Below are 17,453 nucleotides of genomic sequence, written 5' to 3' on the forward strand. Positions count from 1 at the left end.
GATGGCATACCAAGCTCAATCTCCTCACCCATATTTGGAATATTTTAAAGTAATTCCTGTAGCTGAAGGATAGAAACTGGGTATCCCAATCATTAAACAAAGATTTGTAGTTCTCTAAGTTCCTCGAAGCCTTACCAATATAAGGCATTGAGTATTAAGAGTTGGTGTTAGGGCTGGAGAGATGGCTCCGAAGGTTAAGAGCACTGGCTGACTGCTCTTCTGGAGGTCCTGAGTTCAATTCCCAGAAACCACATGGTGGCTCATAACCATCTATAATGACATCTTATGCCCTTAGGCAGAACACTATATATAGAAGTAAATAAATCTTAAAAAAAAAAAAAAAAAAAAAGAGTTGGTGTTGAAAAGATTAATAAATAGCACATTCATACCAATAACAAGGCCAAAAATTTGTATGCTGTTTTATTGTATGCTACAGCCAGTGTATATAAAATAGTTAAACCTTGTGAAACAGAAATCCATGAAAATTCAGAGAGGTAGATGTTAAGGACCAACAAGTAGAAGATTGTAGTATATCATGGCACGTGCGATAGAGAAGCTTTTGTACAGACTTCAAATTTAGTTGTTTTGAATATTCACTGGTTCATGAAAAGTGGTTTGAGAAACCTAATGGGAGGAAAAACAATATAAAATATCAATTAACTTTTTAAAAATATTTTTATCACCAATACTTAAAAGCAATTTTATTTTAGAAAATGATTTATATTCTACCTATTTTATTATACTTTGAATCTTGACCTAGTTAGGCTACCTGGGCCTATTCAGTAATGGCCCTGAGATGCTGTGCAGCAGCAGCAAGGTGACATCCCCTAGTGTGCTCCATGACCTACCAACCCCTCACTGTGCAGCTCTTCCACTGGGCTGTGATGTACTTCAGTCTCAAGGCGGCTCACCCGAATGTCAGTTTATAAAAGCATTTTTAAATTAGGTTGAGCCTAAGCCTGCTTACCTGTTTACTTTTGAAGATACATCAATGTTAGTACAAAAGGCACTAAAACCCAAGTTTCCCTGTTTTATGGAATCTTACAGATAGTAAGATTACTACTGCAATATAATTTATCACAATGAAAAGGTATAAAACTGCTTAATAAGGAAAATCTTAAGATCCTTTGAAAAAATTTTAAGATGTAATCACTTCTATTCACCTACCAACAAAACACATGGTCACAAGGATATTGAGCATATTACTGTCAGCATACAAATCAAACAACTTCCATGCAGCCCATTAGAGGAATGGTTAAATGAGGATCTGTGTATACAACAATACTATTTAGCAGCTTAAATGACCAAACAATCCATCAAGAAAAACACAGATCTCAAAACTGAAGCAACAGTTATACATTTAAAAATAGTATTAGCTTGACACTATCAAATACATAGAAAAAAACAGGCATAACAACTTCACGGTAAGTTATTATGGATATCGGTAAAGATGTGCGCTGTTTTAAAAATAAGGTGTTAAAAAAAATTGAACTTGAAACAGTAGATGGCCAGTTCACCTTTCTACTAATTTGAAATTTTGAATACTTCATAACAAATGCTGAGGGGGTTGAAACAAAACGGGGGCAGAGGGGAGCACATTTAACTTCTCTTCATAGCAAGTTAAAGTAGGGTCTGTTTAGCAAGACTGAGGAGACAAGAAAAGCACCATGCCTTCATGGAAGATCAAAACAAGCAGTAATAATCAAGTATTACCAAAATTTCCAAGTCATTGTTTAGTAGTTTTACCTCTAAAGCACACATAGCCACTAAAATATCAGCTGGCCATGGCCCCAAACTTGGAAACTGGTATTAAGTGAAATTCAGCAGTTGAAAGCCCTATTTACACAGAACACTTACTGAGGTGGAAATCCTCTTGGAGGGAACATACAACAGCAACTGTTATTTCCTTTTTGCATTCTCTGTTGCTAATTTACATTAGTTTTTTTTTTTTTTAAAGCTGACTCCAGTGATTGTTTTTTAATCCCTGTGTTTAATGTATACTAGACAATCAACATAGCGAACAAAAGAAATGTAGGTTCTAGGGCCTCACCTTAGACCTACTGGGTTATAATATGCACTTCATGAAGGCGATTTTTAAATTCCCTCGCAGTTTTAAGAAGCAGTGCTTTTACATATAAATACCCTTTCCTTACCCTAAACTGCTTCAAATCATAATATCCAAAGTTTTATTTTATTGCTTGAATTAACAGGCATAAATCTGGGTTCTTATATCTCAGTCATTAATAAATGTAAGTCATTTAAATTTAAACATTTCAGTTGACTCTTAAAAACAGGACCGCAGACTTATACTTTTTTATTAAGTGAAATTAGTCAGTAAATATGTAGCACTGAGTCTAAAAAATATACTCAGTAAATCATCAAAAATATGAAACTTGTAGAAATCTCCAGTGAATATTGCCAAAAGCCAGAAAACCTTATCACTGTTAGTACAAAGCCACTAGGCTAGACTGTTTGCAGTATTTCTTTACAAAGAACCTGTTACCTAAAGCAGCTCTTACAACCCTTCTTGTGTTTCATCTAAATGAATTACTTTATGTACTGGAACAGTACTTACACTTCCTGTACACTCCCAAATCTACAAAGCCTAAAACAAGGTATTTTAGGAAGCAGCTTCCTGAACTTTTCAAGTCAGAATGTTAGTATAAGGGTGTGTACTAAACACCAAGTGTATTTTTTAAAGCACTGTTAATGTTTGCTTCCTAATTCAATACTACTAATGAATATACCAAAGATTACAAATGACAGTATCCTCTAATTACATTTTAAATTAGCCGAAAGCAGTCTTAGCCACATCTATGGATGATCAGGTTTTTTTCACACATGACATTTAATCTAGGACAAGATTATCTGACAGATATATAGTAAACAGCAAATGATTTATTGTCGTAATCCTCAAATCCAGTTCACTGACAACACAAATGTAAACCTCATGTTTTATGTTTGCTCAACAAATGAAAAAAGCAAAGGTAAAACATTCCTTATTCCAGATGCCGGTGCCATATTTGCTTGTTCAAGTACCCAACTTTACTCTCTCATTCTCTGCTATATCACTCATATCTTGGCTCTTAACACCAGTGACAACAATTTATCCAAATCCAGAGTACCTACAGAGTACTGTAAACTTAAAATTTCAATTTGCTAGGTAAATAAACAAACTGGTATTTTAGGACCTCTAAATACACATGCTTTTAAGGCCAGTACTGTACAGACACACGGCTGTGGTAGCAGTGGAGTTCTGTGAGTCCCCATCCTCTTTAACAGTTACTACATCTGTTTAGCACTCTGATAGAATAGAAACCATTAGTCCTCTTGACTACAAACCAACCTTTAAAAACAAGACATTGGAATGACAAGATTACAGAGATAGATGCTGTCAGTGCTACAAAAACTTACCTCAAGATGTATGACTACAAAAAGGAGCAGACTTTCTGGGGTCTGAAGGGATTTGTACTTGAAGACATTCCAGTCAGCAGAGGGTCATGCTGAGCATTCTGCAGACAGAACTGTTTCAAGTCTGCAGCTGCCTGGGACACCTATCATTCAATGAGAGCGGAGAAAAGTCTGTTAAGGTTTTAATGGTCCTTATAGGTCTGGAACTCCCCTGAAATAAACAGCACATCAAAATAGTTCAGCTACTAGTTCTATACTGGCTCATACTTAAAACCCTTAGTAAATTATTCAAATACATCAAATGATTCAATACAAAGTATTTACCCATGTCTTGTTTTTATATGATAGGCTGTCAACAAGCCTTAACAGCTTGGTTTGAGGAGAATAAGAATTTGTTTTGTCTTGTGTAGACCAGGCTGGCTTCAAATTGCCTCCACAACCTGGTTGCTGGGATTAAAGGCCTGACCCATCATTGTTGGGATCCAACTCAGGACTTTCTGTATTCATAGGCAAACACTAACAATTAAGTCACATTCCCCAGCCCCACTATCTTTTTTTTTTTTTTTAAATTAAAACTAATATATAGTATTAGTAGTTCAACAAAAAATATTTAACATTTTAGGGAAACTATCTTGAAAGCAAACTGGGAAAATGCCCATGAATGAACCTGAGGTAACTAGCACAGAACTCAGATAACCAAATACCATTCAAAATATTCAAATTTATACTCATCCGTATATATCTTGTATTTAAGAGCGACATGCATTCACTCATTTAATCATCTACCACTATATATTCTGGTTAGGAAATATAGGATATAACAATACAGGAATCCTATTTTGGTTGATAAATGTATCGAATCACATCTGAGACAAATACAGGCTTCTCAGAAGGGTTGTTAATCTGGGCCTGAGGATGATCTCCAGACTATAAAGGTGGAAGGAGAGAACCAACTCCACAAGGTTGTGCACCATGGCATGTATGCCCATGTACACCATGCATATGTTTTTTCTAAAGTCAAAGCTGTTAAACTAAGGTCACTTTTAGCTTTTCAAGTCACATGATAAAGGGCAGAAGGTTGTCAGGGTGAGGTTTTATAACTAAAACAGTTCTACACCAGCCTGACTACTTGGTAAAACCCTATCTCAAACTAGTTGAACACAAAAACCAACACAACAAACTGAACGGTTACACTGAACATGAATGACTAAAAGTGCACCCAACCCCCTAGTTCCCTTATTTACTTTATTCACCATCTCAGTTATCTCTAAGATGACAACAAATGTCCAAGGATTAGCCCCTCCCATAACAGCTATAAAACTGTGACCAAAGGAGCACCATGGGATAAGTTTACACTCACACTGAATATATCTGTTTGGTTTACACAAGAACTCAGTATTTACTAGTCTCTGAATATAAGAGGTTCCTGCTTTGCCCCTTAAAAGTGGCTGCTGTAGGGAGGGTACAGAATCAGAGCACTTGGTTTTGTTCACAATCAGCAGTAAGCATAAAGTGCCTGTTAATTCCTTTCCCACAAATTTTTTCAAGTAACCATTATATATGAACTATATTTCTAGGCACTGAGATACCTAGGCTGTGTGCCTAACAGTTAAGTAAAGAGTGGTAGAAAATGACAGGGAGTCAGGTAGTGGTGGTGGAGTACTCCTTTAATCCCAGCAGGCAGAGACAGGCAGATCTCTGGGAGTTCCAGGCCAGCGGGGTCTACATAGAGAGTTCCAGAACAGCCAGGGCTACAGGGAGAAACCTTGTCTCAAAAAAAAAAAAAAAAAAAAAAAAGCCCCCCCCCCCCCAAAAAAAACAAATAAACATACTCTCAACAGGAACCTTGAGACTCAAAATGCAAAAGCTGCTAGTCCCCAAGACACAGAAACATGGCTACTCTGGAAAGTGATCACATCCAAAGACCTTCTAGGTCTGTGTGATCTGGCTTGAATACAGACACACCTTTAGTCTTAGAAAACAGAGGCAAGCAGTTCAAGGCCAGCCCGGTATAGAGCAAGTTACAGCTAAAGAAAAATTTAGGACCAGGTCTTAATCTCAGCACTTAGGGGACAGAGGCATGCAGATCTCTTGAGTTCCGATCAGTGGTGCTTCAGGTAAGTTGAGCTGAGTCAGTGAGTTGAACGGAAGTATGCTGGAGTTGAGTTCACGGAAATTCTATTCACTGAATTCAGATGCAGTTTTACCAGAAGAGTTTGCAGAGACAGGTTGAAGAGAGAACAAACTAGACACAGGTAAAGACAGACCAAGCCAGAGAATGAGGAGCCAGAAGATTATAACAGACTGCTGGAGTTAGTTTGAGGCCTAGCAGAGCAATTCAGTCAGAAGCTGAGAGAAGCCAGTTTGAAATCAGTCAGCTAGGAGAAAGTTTGAGCCAGAACAGCTAGCTGAGTTGAACCAGTCAGAAAGAGCAACAATTATCAGGGGCTGAAAACATTCTCCTAGATAAGATTGTATGGAGGCTAGAAGCTTCCAGGACTAGGTTACTGGATGGAGGAATGACAATTACATCAAGCAAATGAAAAGTTGTTTTCACAATAGTCACTGTCCACTATCCAGGAGGTTCACACTGCAAAACTGTTAGTCAGGCTTCCAAATGTCCTGATATAAAGTACTTGTAATTGATGAGGCCTGTTCCTTTTGGGTAGCATAACTATAGCCATTTCTGTTTCGGCCCTAACAGCCACATCATCTCAGCTTCTTGCTGATATAGAGAAAAGCTTATCTGTGCAAGATCAGGTTAACCAATAACTGTGTCTATGTTCAGCATACTCTATGGCCTTGCTACTCCCAGAAATTCCCCACCATAAACACAGCTAGCCCCAACTGGCAGGCACATTTTCAAGGTTAGCTAGAACTGGCTTTGTCTAATTAGCAAGAATAACTGAGGAGTCAGAGGTGACTACCCTATCCCACTATCCACCCCCACCCCATGTGAGATAACTGTGGGTTTTGCCTTTATAAGCTATCTTTAAAAGACAATGTCACAGGCTCCTGAGTTTTTTTCTGTATACCAGACCATCAGTGGTCAGTCTTGGAGTGTTGCGTTCATTAAACAATTCCTGAGATCAGTGTCTCAGTGGTTTGTGCGGCTTCCCTTGGACCCCAATAGTAATTACCAACTAAACAAATACAATAGTTAAGTTTATACTCGCTTTAAAATGTCATACACAAAAACGGTGCCTGGCATAGGCATGGCATGGGCGACATGACACCTAACCTAATTCAGGAACCTAGAAAAAAATCATTTAAAATTCCCAAGTGATATGTGCCTTGCCATGGCAACTCCAAAAACCTGCTTATTTGTGGTGGTTGAAACTATCCCAATCAGAAGCCTTCAGAAGAACTGATACACAAGGCAAGATCAAGCTTTGATCAGAGTAGCTAGGGTTTTCAAAGAAAAGCAAGTTCTAGTCTGAGAGCTCATTTCTTGGACCACTGGGGCCAAATACCACTATTGTAATTACTGCATTCACCTGCCTTTCTTTTCTTTCCCCAACATTTTTTTTTTCCTTCCCAACCTACTTTTTGACTTTAACATATATCAGTGATGATAATAATAGGTCGCTTCCTATTTCAGAGCTCTATCTGGCCAAGGCTGACTAAGTCACTTGGATGAAGTGAAAATCTGATTAGAGAAAGGGTGTCCAAACCAAGACTAATGGGCGTTTCCCTACCCTCCTAAGGTCACTAGAAGGAAGTTAAGCGATCCCTGACATTTCTTCTACTTGAGGGAAGCGAAATAGAAGCCCTCTCCACAAAGCACGTTAGAAATAACGTGCTGAATATCAAATCACCTTGGTAACTGGCAGCTTCTAGTAGGGTGATTAATAATTCTTGTTTCTTTTTATAATCACAGGAGGTGTTTCACATGTAACCCGACCTACTGCATCAGAAAGAAGCCAATCTGGTTAGGATTTTAAAAATACGCAAACTGTCTTCAGAAAAGCGTTTGAATACCTGCTTGTCAATCAACAGAAGGCCTTTCCCCAAAAGTCAGTTTAGCCCAAGACAATGCAATCACCAGACAGCAAGGTAAAGCCCAACGCAGCCAGGGCTAATCAGTTTCTCTGGTGTGTAAACCAGTAAACAGATACCTCAGCAAGGTCAGATCGGAGCGAACGGCGCCCGGTCTGTCCAAACACCTCTTTGTTCGAGGCTGTACTGAGCAAGGGTGGTGTCCTGAGACTCCGGGGCATTCTGCAAGCAAACTTGCTTATTATGCCGTAGCTGGAAGACTGGTGTTCGAAGGTCGAGAAATGGGTGTACGTCTTCGTGAAAAGTGTGACTAGAGAGTCGGTGGCAAGTCTGGGCGTCCCGTACGGAGACCCTCGGGGCAGGGCAAGAGGCGGCGGAAGGGCGGGCTCACTGCTGCCGCGGCCCACAGCCCGCCGCCGCCCGGGCCAGAGGCGCCGCGTGTCCGCCCGCCCGTCCGCCCACGCCCACGCCCGCTCACCTTCACGCGGTTGAGCCCGGCCTCCAGCCGGAGCTGCTGAACCACCTTCTTCATGGCGGCGACACTTGAAGAACCCGACATGGCGCTCGGGACAGCCGTGCCGACTCGTCAGAGCGAGCGAGGGGCGGCGGGTCGCGGGACGGCGGGGGCGGGGCTCCGAACTTCGTCGAAGTTTCCGGTGCCGTGCGCTCTGCGCATGCGCCGGCTGCCCAGCGGGCTCGAGCCGAGGAGAAGGGGCGGAGCGGCCGGTGGGCGCGGCGGCGACGGGGGCGGTGCGGCCCGACGCCGGGCCGGCGCCTTCCGCGTCAGGAGGGGCTGGTCGGGGCGAGGTAAGGAGGTCGCCGCGGGTTGGAGGGCGGACGTCACAGAGTCGGCGGCGGGGAGCCCGGCCGTGTCCCTAGGCGACCCTCCGTCCAACAGGCGGTGCCGGCCGCTGCTCGCCCCGCAGGGCGCCATCACCGGCCGCGGGACCGAAGACGGTCGGAGGCGAGCGGTGCTGCAGGAGCCCGGTGCTAGGCACCCGGCACACCCTCCCGTTGGCCGTTTCTTTCAGGAATTGTTCTTTGTGCTTCTAAAAATAAAGCTCTTGCGTTTAGGGAACGTTTGCTCTTTTGATGTCTCTGTAAATGCTTCCTTCGTGCTTGTAACTGAACCCCAGAGGGATTTTCAGGAGAAGAGAGTTAAAAGTTAAATAGGATTTAAATTGTTCAACCTCCACTGTCCCGGGTTTGAGACCATTTATAAACATGAGTGTCGTCATAAGTGCTGTTTCTTTTGGATAGTGAGAAAAATGACATATAATTTGCTTTGACCGACAAGCCGCATTACTAACGGTAATGTGTACTGGATGTTTGATGTTTTACCCAATCCTTACAGTACAGCGAATGTGTTAGAAACTGCAGTTTGAATTTGATTCTACCGCTTGCCCAGGTATGCTTCAGCAAGCCAAGCTGCCCAAGTTAAGAATGAGTTCTCGAGAATGAAAGGAAATGAAGTTATGTGTGTGTGTGAACTATGAAAGGTGAGGCTGGCCGTTAGAGGGAGGATTGAGGACCTGAATTCAGCTCCTAGCACCCAGGGCAGCTCGCAAGCGCCAAGCTCCAGGGATACTGTTGCCCTCTTCCCAATTCTGGGGAAATCAGCATTCACGCACGCACAGACCCACATTCATACATAATTTTAAAAAATATCTATTGTTGGGTTGAGACAGGGTCTCACGTTGTAGCTCTGGCTGACCTGAAACTGTAGACCAGGTTAGCCACAAACTCTTACGAAGTATGCCTGCTACTGCCTTCCACACTTGCACCACTAAAATAAATGAATGAACATGAAAGGCAACACGAATATTTTACCTTGTTGTTGCCTATAATGCTAAAATAACGGAGACTTCTAAGATTAAGTGTGTAACTTAAAGGATATTCTACTTTACATTAGCTGCAATAATATTTAAGAACTATGGAATGTTAGTGCTGGAAGGATTGCAGAGAACTTACATGGTACAGTGCCCCCTGCTAAGGAACTGTTGAGGAGTAAACAAAGTTTATTTCATCATAGTCTCAGGAAGTTTGTTCGTTTTTCCAAACTATTGAGTTAGGAAACAACACTGTATTGCTGTGTCAAACCCCAGATGTCATCTTAATTTTATAATATGTCCAATAAGCAATAGATATTGGGATAGGAAGGAAGGAAACAAAATCCCCTTTTAGTTCATTTATATCTGAAGCTGAGTATTACAGTTTATGAACTATCAAGATCCTCTAGTATTAGCTTGTTTTTGAACCTTCCACAGTGTTCTAAAATATTTCAAAGGCTTTACCATGTGTTCACATTTTAGATGAGTAAGGAAGACTTTGTTGTCAAAAGTAACTTGACACAAAGGGAACCTATTAACAATGAGAGAAAACAACCAATAAACTGTGCTTTCTTGTATTTTGTCAGCAGAACATTGCCAACTTAAATTTACCTAGTTCTTTACTTACTCAGCTTTGGGTTGAGTAAGTTCATTTGGTCTGAGTTCAATATTAAATAAAATACTTTCAAGATTCACAAGCCTTTGTAGTTTAACCAAAAGCCAGAAGTTTTCAAAATGAGTTTCTCAATGAGTTTATATTACTTAAGGTAAGCACTCGGCAGTTTTGAGTTCACATTATTCTGTTTTTTGGTAGCTAAGGAAATTGAAGTTCAAACAAAATGAGAGACTTGCTTCAAAACAAAAAACATACAGCTTAGGTTTCCCAATTTTTATCCTATTACATGCATACAATCATACAATACATTTCTTTCCATGTATTGCTCACATATTGCTATAATTAGTTTTCATAATTGAATATGGAACCTGTAAGAAAATTAAAAGAGCATTTGCAAAAGGGTTTAAGATAACCAGTAATATGTTTGAGTCAACATCTATGCATGTTATCACCTATTTTCAGGGAATGGGGTATTAAATATTCCAAAATGTTACATTTCTTTCCTTCTATCTTAACCATGTTAGCATTCACCTCATGCTATGGGTTCCATGTTAAATACACTCCAAAAGCCTCCATGCTAAAGCTTGATTGCCTATCTGTGGTGCTATTTGAAGGTTATCCCCTTTAGGAAGTGAGGCCTAGTAGAAGGAAGGTAAACGTGCCGTTGATAGGGATATTAGGACTCTTGTCTCTTCCTCACTCTTTTTATTTTATATCATAAGGTGATCAGCTCCTCTGTCATGTGTCCCTGCCATAATGTACTGTGCTGCCACAGGCCCAAAGCAACAAGTCAAGACTTCATTATAAATAGACTTTAGTCTTCAAATTAGTTCTATCGGTCTTAAATATACCTTAGGTGTGCGGACTCTAGGGTGTCCGCAGGTACTTTATTTAACTAACACAAATTACTTTTTTTAGGAGAGTTAGAACTTTATTATGTCACTCATCTACTAGGAAAGACAAAACTCTCAGAAATAGACCTTGAATTTATCCTGATCAGAGATACCTGTGTCAAAGAAGTACTCCCATTATCTGGCCTAAGGTTGACTATATTCTGATTTCTCTCATTTCCTGAATAAAGTTGTTACTTTCTGATTGAATCTAAGAACTGAAAAGGGTCTTACTGAGCCCAAGTCACTTTCTTGTCAGAGTTAAGACACTAAGACATAGACCATAATGAATGGTCTTCTACAGTATGGAGGACTACAACCCTGGTTTTCTAGTTCTCAGTCCATTTGGTTGCTTTGTGTGGGGTTCTGTTATATTTAAATATAGCCTATATTAAACTCCCAATTTCAGTTACTTTTAGGGTTTCTAGTCCACTGAGTATCTCTTTGTATATGCTAGTATCAAACAATAACTAAAAATTACTGAAATCCTTATTTTTTGAAGAATACCAGAAATTCTTAAAAATTGATTTTAGCTCTGGAACTGAGTCTCAAAATTATTTTTTTATAATCTCTACAGTCCTTTTCTGCTTGGGATACTTTTCAAGAACTATTTTAAACAGATAGTTCTGGGGTCTCAAACCTAAGGGCGTTGCACACCCTGTGCAAGCAGTCCTCCGCTGCACAGAACTCCAGACTAAACAACTGACTTTTAGACAAATTGGTAACTGTTGATTGGAATTAATATGCCAGAGAAGATTGAGTTTCTGCTCAGATCTCTTCTTGTTCCAGTTGTTGGTGTTGCTTTGTCCATGTTATGTTAGGACTTAGTATGTGAAATGATTGTTTAGGATTAACTTCAAATTCTAATCCTGCCTAAGTTTTAATTTAAGCATTATTACTGATTTAATAACAGACTCATTCAGCTTAGCCACACATTGAGGTTATTATTATAAAGACAACATAGTTATAGTATGTTGTATATAACATATAACAACTGGTTATAGTATCTACTCAGTTAAACTGAGTCAACTGTTTTTAAAATCTATTTATAACCTCAGTAATTATAGCTTTCTCATGGAATGAGTGTATCTAATAGCTGTGATAACTGCTTCATGACTTCTTTCCCTATATGCTGTTTGCTTCAGCAGCTACCAAATATTATTTGGAATCTTGAGTTCTTTTCCAAATTCTTATTCCTAGTTGGCTTACCCTCTTAACAGGCCCTTTTAGTTGTTTTTAGCCACCAAAGAATTTGATCTCAATTACTCATACAGCTGAAAATGACTAAACATGGCTAAATTATTGCTGCTTTTCTATTACTTGGAAATGAAGAGTATATTAAAGTATAGTTTACCAGAGAACAATAGTAAAGTAGGTCTTTATTGACATTTCTTGAGGTCTCTTAATTACAAGTTTCTTCTGAATTAATATACTATATCTAGTATATCTACATAAAATTTCAGTTTAATTTGAATACAATTTAATTCATATTTATAGTAATTGTTTTAGATTATTGACTAGCTCTTCTCTAATAATCATGAATGTATATAAGTCAGAGCTTTTTAAAACTCATAATAGAAACTAATATTAGCATAAAGAGCCTTTGACTAAATATAAATATGGGATTACCATTTCTTAAACTACTAATGCATTTTAAGTAATATATCAAAATGACTGACAGTTTTAGCTGTTGTAATAAATTTATATATATAGGAAGTGACTCCAGTTTGATCCAAAAGATTATATATCTCACAGACTAATTTTTAATTTTGATAGTTAAAACAAATAGTGGTATCTCGTAGTATTTCATAGAGCTAAGAACAAAGAGTTTTGAATTTTATATGACTTAAATTATTACTTGGAAATCAGTGTACAGCAGTGCTTTGAGACAGAAAAAAGCTTTCATTGTGTTAGTATAAGTATCATTAAATTAGTGTTAAGTTTCATCAAGGCTTAGCCGATTTTGGAGATTTTAGAATAATATTTCAACTACCCTGTTTTTTTTTCAGTTTTTATCATAGGCACAAATATATTTTAATTTTATCATTCATTGTTATGAATTGAAATACGTTTTATGAAGAAAACCACAGGAGAAATATAAAAATAATGCCTGGACTTAAAGACTAATATTTTCAAATGGAATGATTGCTTACGTTTATTCTATGCCCTGAAAGAAATGCATCTGAGAAAACTATTTTCATCATTCAGTCGCCATTGGTATAAAATCAGTCTTTGCCCTTGTAAAAGTATATTTCTGTTGTATGTATATAATTAACCCAAATTTTGACCCACATGCACAAAAAAAGAATTGTTTAGTAAATAGTAAAACATGGCCTTGTCAAAAGTTCATCATAATGTAATTACTACTTTACTTTATTATTCTTGACCGGCATGGGATTCCATTGTGAGTTGAAAATACTATGTATTTAATACACTAATTTAATGACTATAGCTTAGCAAGAGTTCTCACCTTGTGATCCTGTAACTGACAGGCAGGGCAGTGGCTTACTGTTCATGCCCAGCATTCCAAGAAAAGATTAAGTTAATGCCTGCCAGCTGAGGAAGACACCACAATTCTAAAATTCTACCACTTCCACGCCATCATAACTTGAAGAGGCTGTCTATATAAGAGTGTACGTTTTCTTAGAACCACTGACTTACTTAGTGTATAATGTATTTTTAAATGAGAATAATAAAATTGTGTACATTTATAAGCTTATATTAAAGCTTTTATGTTTTTCTTTTTACTCTTCGAACACATCAGAAAGCAGAAATAGCTGGAATGCTATCTTAAGCCAAAAAAATATTTAAATACTTTTTAAATGCTGCTTAAATGGAGAAATATATATAAAACATCCAAAACTCTACCTGATAACTATCCCATTGAGAGACTGGTCAATATGACACTGAATCCAAGTCGACCTTCGTCAACAGAGGTAAGAAAACCATGCCTATCATTGGTTTTGAAAAAAAGCAAAAAATATGAATGACATAAACTGTTAGATGCTGATTCTACCATGATCCCAACTTCCTGGGTCACATTGTCAGATTATGGGATTATGCTTCTTGCATCTCTAACCTACTTTCTCTAATCTTCTTTATTACGATTAGCAATGATCGTATCTAGCTTAAATTCTTAGGACACGGGATTACTCTGGCGCATACTTTTGACCAATAGTCATCTTTGTTGTACTTTGCTAAACAACCCTAATAATACATTGTCCACGTACTCTTTCCAGGAGAACTGAGGAAGAATGTACAAGAATAAGGACCACTTTAACTTTAAATTCATTACCATGAGTCTCAAGTGAAAGCTTTTCTGGAAGGCATTCATAATATGTGTCACTTATTGACTTACTTTTTTGTACAAGTATTTTGTGCCACAATAAATTACCAACAACTTCCTGGTCTTTCTTAGTCTACCCCAATCATCTTTTCACTTTTCATAAACCCACTCTTGTTAAATTCACCTCTTCATCATGAAATTCATTAGTTAATTTTCCTAAATATACTTGATCTGATTGAAAACAACAGCTGATACCATTAATCCCTCTCTTCCTTGATAAAATTCCTTCACATTGCTTCTTAGATTATCTTGGACTATCTCCATTATCTTGGATTTCTTTTTCTTTCCATGGTTGTTCATTCTCAGTCTTCTTTGCTGGAACTTCCTCCTCTTCCTACATCTTTATAGTGGATCATCTCAGCTGTTCTCTCTGCTCTTGTTTTGTGGTAGTCCCATCCAGCCTGTAGATTTGCTCTTGTTCTGTAGTGGTCTCATCCAGCCTGTAGATTTTTTTTATTTTTGTTTTTGGGTTATTTTACTTTTCAAGACTTGGTTACTCTGTATAGCCTTAGACTCACTTTGTAGACCAGGTTGGCCTCGAACTCAAAGAGATCCTCCAGCCTCCCAGAGTGCTGGGATTACAGATGTGCGCCACTGCGTGTAGCTAGCCTATAGATTGTAATACTATCTTTATAAGGGCTTCATTTTTTTCTCCTTTCCAAATTCCAGCTCTTACATACATATATTCAAGCTGACCATTTGACATTGCTGTTTGGATGATCAGTGAGCATCTCACTTAACATATCTGAAACTGGTTTTTAACCCTGCCCCAGAAACTTGCACTGCTTGTTCCTTTTCTAGGATGATGGCAAATGTTTTTTCTTTTCTGATGCAAATCCTTTTAGCTAATACTTGATTATTCTTGCATACTTGACTATTCTTGACTTCCTAAATACTGGGATTACAGGTGTGCCCCATCATACATATCTTCTAATACACGAATCTTGATTGAATTCTAGGCTGAAAAAAAAAAACTGAATAAAATTTAACAATATACTCTGAATATAGATCAGATGCTAGTTGACATTAATAAATAACTAAATGTTTTATTTGAAAATAGAAATGTTAGAGAAATCCTTATTTATAGTTAATGGATATTAAAACATTTAGGGATACTTTGATATGAAATTATGGTATCAGATTTACTTTGTTGTGTCGAGAAAGAGAGTACCAGATATAGTGGTGCATATTGGTAATCCCACTATACTTGAACGACAAGGGCAAGAAAATCAAGAGTTAAAAATCTATCTCATGTACAGTGAGTTCAGACAAGAAAGAAAGAAAGAAAGAAAGAAAGAAAGAAAGAAAGAAAGAAAGAAAGAAAGGAAAGAAAAGAAAGAGAAAGAAAGAAAGAGAAAGAAGAAAGGAAGGAAGAAAAGGAGAGAAGGAGGGATAGACATAGCAGAATGTTGACTTTTATGTAAATTGTAGATTTTTAAATATTCATAATTTTTGTATGTGTATACATTTTTCATCTGTGAAGTATGCCATGTCTTATAGTGCTTCTGTTAAAAGCATGCATCCCTTCCTCCTTGAAGGTTCTGCTTACTTTGCTACTCTTTTATCTCCAGTTTGCTTCATTCCTCTTCAAGTTTGTTTCCTTCAAGTTTGAGACCTTTCCCTTAGCTCTTCCTATGACTCTTTCTGTCTCTAGGTGTTCACTTGACTGGATCATTCTTTCCTTCAAGTCTTTGTTCAGACCTCAGCATGGTCCTGCAACACTAACTATTTAAAACTCACAGCATCTTCATGCCTTTATCTTCCCATTTTTCCTTATCCCAGTATCATTATATTTTCTAGTAGATACCCTTTGAAAGAAAGTCTTTAGTCTCTTTTATACTCCTTAATCAAAGTTATCTAATCCCTCATAGGACCAAGATTAGTTGGAGGAAAATTAGGTACTTAGTCTGGGTACAGAATTTAAGGAAACACCAACATAAAGGAACAAAGAAAACAAAACAACAGTAAATCAAGATAAAAACTTTAATACAACATTTTAAAATTATAGTTATTTCAAAAATTCATAGTGAATAATTTATAAAGACTTTAAATAGAGATAAGATCTGATGCTGTTATGTTGTGAGCTATTTTGAAACCTAAGGTAAAAGGAAAAAAATAGGAGACCTATATACATATTCTTTTAATGTGTTTTTAAATAGTTAATGGATTTAATGAAAATATTATTGATGAATTATTTGCTATAAAGCCAGGAGTTTAATATTAGAATAAGATGGTATTTTTCTAAGATTAGAATATTTAACTTATATTTTTACATGTTCAATTTTTAACCATGTTAACTTATAAAAAATATTACATGTATTTCTTTTAAACATGTATATGCATTTAATTTAGGAAATATTAATATATTTGTTAAAGATAAGGTTATAATTAACTTTGTATTCTAACTAGGGGATAAGCTTTTAAATGTTATATTGTTGAAAATAAAGCATAGTCATTGGTAATATTTTATCATCAAAAGTATAGGAGCCATTAATTTGGTTTATAAAACAACTTAAGCAAAACCTTCAGTTCAAGAACCATCTTATCTCCTGTTTAAAAAAAACTACTGGGACACTAGCCTACCACAGAAGGCACCTGAAAGACTCTACCTAGCAGTGTATCAAAGCAGATGCTGAGACCCATAACCAAGCCTTCGGCAGAGTGTAGGGAATTGTATGAAGGAAGGAGGAATTAGTATAACCTAGAGGGGACAGGGAGCCCCACAAGGTCCAAATATATCTGGGCACAGGGGTCTTCTCTGAGACTGTTTCTCCAACCACGGACCATACATGGATATAACCTACAACCCCTGCTCAGATGTAGCCCATGGTAGCTCAGTATCCAAGTGGGTTCCCTAGTAAGGTGGACAGGAATTGTTTTTGACATGAACTCAATGTCTGGCTCATTGAGCTTCCCTCCCCCCCCCCCCCCCCCCCCGAGGGAGGAGCAGCCTTGCTAGGCCACAGATAAGGACATTGCAACCATCCTGAAGATACCTGATAAGCTAGGGCCAGATGGAAGGAGAGGAGGACACCCCCTCTCAGTGGACTTGGAAAGGGGCAGGGAGGAGATGAGGGAGGGAGGGGAAGATTGGGAGGGAAAGAGGGAGAGGGCTACAGCTGGGATACAAGTGAATGTATAAAATTATTTAAAAATTAAAAAAATATTAAAAAAAGAAAAACTGAATACCTTTGTTTCTTTGGCATTCTTAATAAAGAGTTATAAATAAAAAAACTACTGATTTTAATAACTGATGTGATTCAAACATTTAAAAAAGATTAATCTTATTTGTACATGTACATATGCATGCATACGTGTGTGTGTGTGTGTGTGTGTGTGTGTGTGTGTGTGTGTGTGTGTGT

At 37.9% G+C, this 17,453-nt stretch overlaps 2 protein-coding genes across 2 annotated transcripts in view; one reads left to right on the forward strand and one right to left on the reverse strand.

Moving 5' to 3' along the window:
• Nucleotides 1–403: 403 nt before the first annotated feature.
• Gng5 (G protein subunit gamma 5) lies at nt 404–8,066 on the reverse strand. Its single transcript, XM_055614270.1, has 3 exons — nt 7,889–8,066; nt 3,415–3,554; nt 404–624 (listed from the first exon to the last, which is right to left on the reverse strand). Exons 1-2 carry the CDS (start codon nt 7,967–7,969, stop codon nt 3,429–3,431), a joined length of 207 nt encoding a protein of 68 aa, XP_055470245.1. The 5' UTR covers nt 7,970–8,066; the 3' UTR covers nt 404–624; nt 3,415–3,428.
• Nucleotides 8,067–8,133: 67 nt separating this feature from the next.
• Nucleotides 8,134–17,453, forward strand: part of Spata1 (spermatogenesis associated 1) — a 39,352-nt gene continuing 30,032 nt past the window's right edge. The window contains exons 1-2 of the mRNA XM_055614421.1: nt 8,134–8,217; nt 13,510–13,681. Coding sequence (XP_055470396.1) covers nt 13,568–13,681 — 114 coding nt within the window. The 5' untranslated portion in view covers nt 8,134–8,217; nt 13,510–13,567. The remainder of the gene's footprint in view (nt 8,218–13,509; nt 13,682–17,453) is intronic.

This window comes from Psammomys obesus, unplaced genomic scaffold, assembly GCF_907164565.1.
Source record: "Psammomys obesus unplaced genomic scaffold, mPsaObe1.curated_primary_1811, whole genome shotgun sequence".
NCBI lineage: Eukaryota > Metazoa > Chordata > Mammalia > Rodentia > Muridae > Psammomys > Psammomys obesus.

Excerpts from the sequence above, each read along its gene's own strand:
- Gng5 (XM_055614270.1), bottom strand. The coding sequence starts at position 7,969 with ATGTCGGGTTCTTCAAGTGTCGCCGCCATGAAGAAGGTGGTTCAGCAG. Across the intron at positions 3,555-7,888 it reads CCGGGCTCAACCGCGTGAAG|GTGTCCCAGGCAGCTGCAGA; the intron begins GTGAGCGGGCGT and ends ATTGAATGATAG.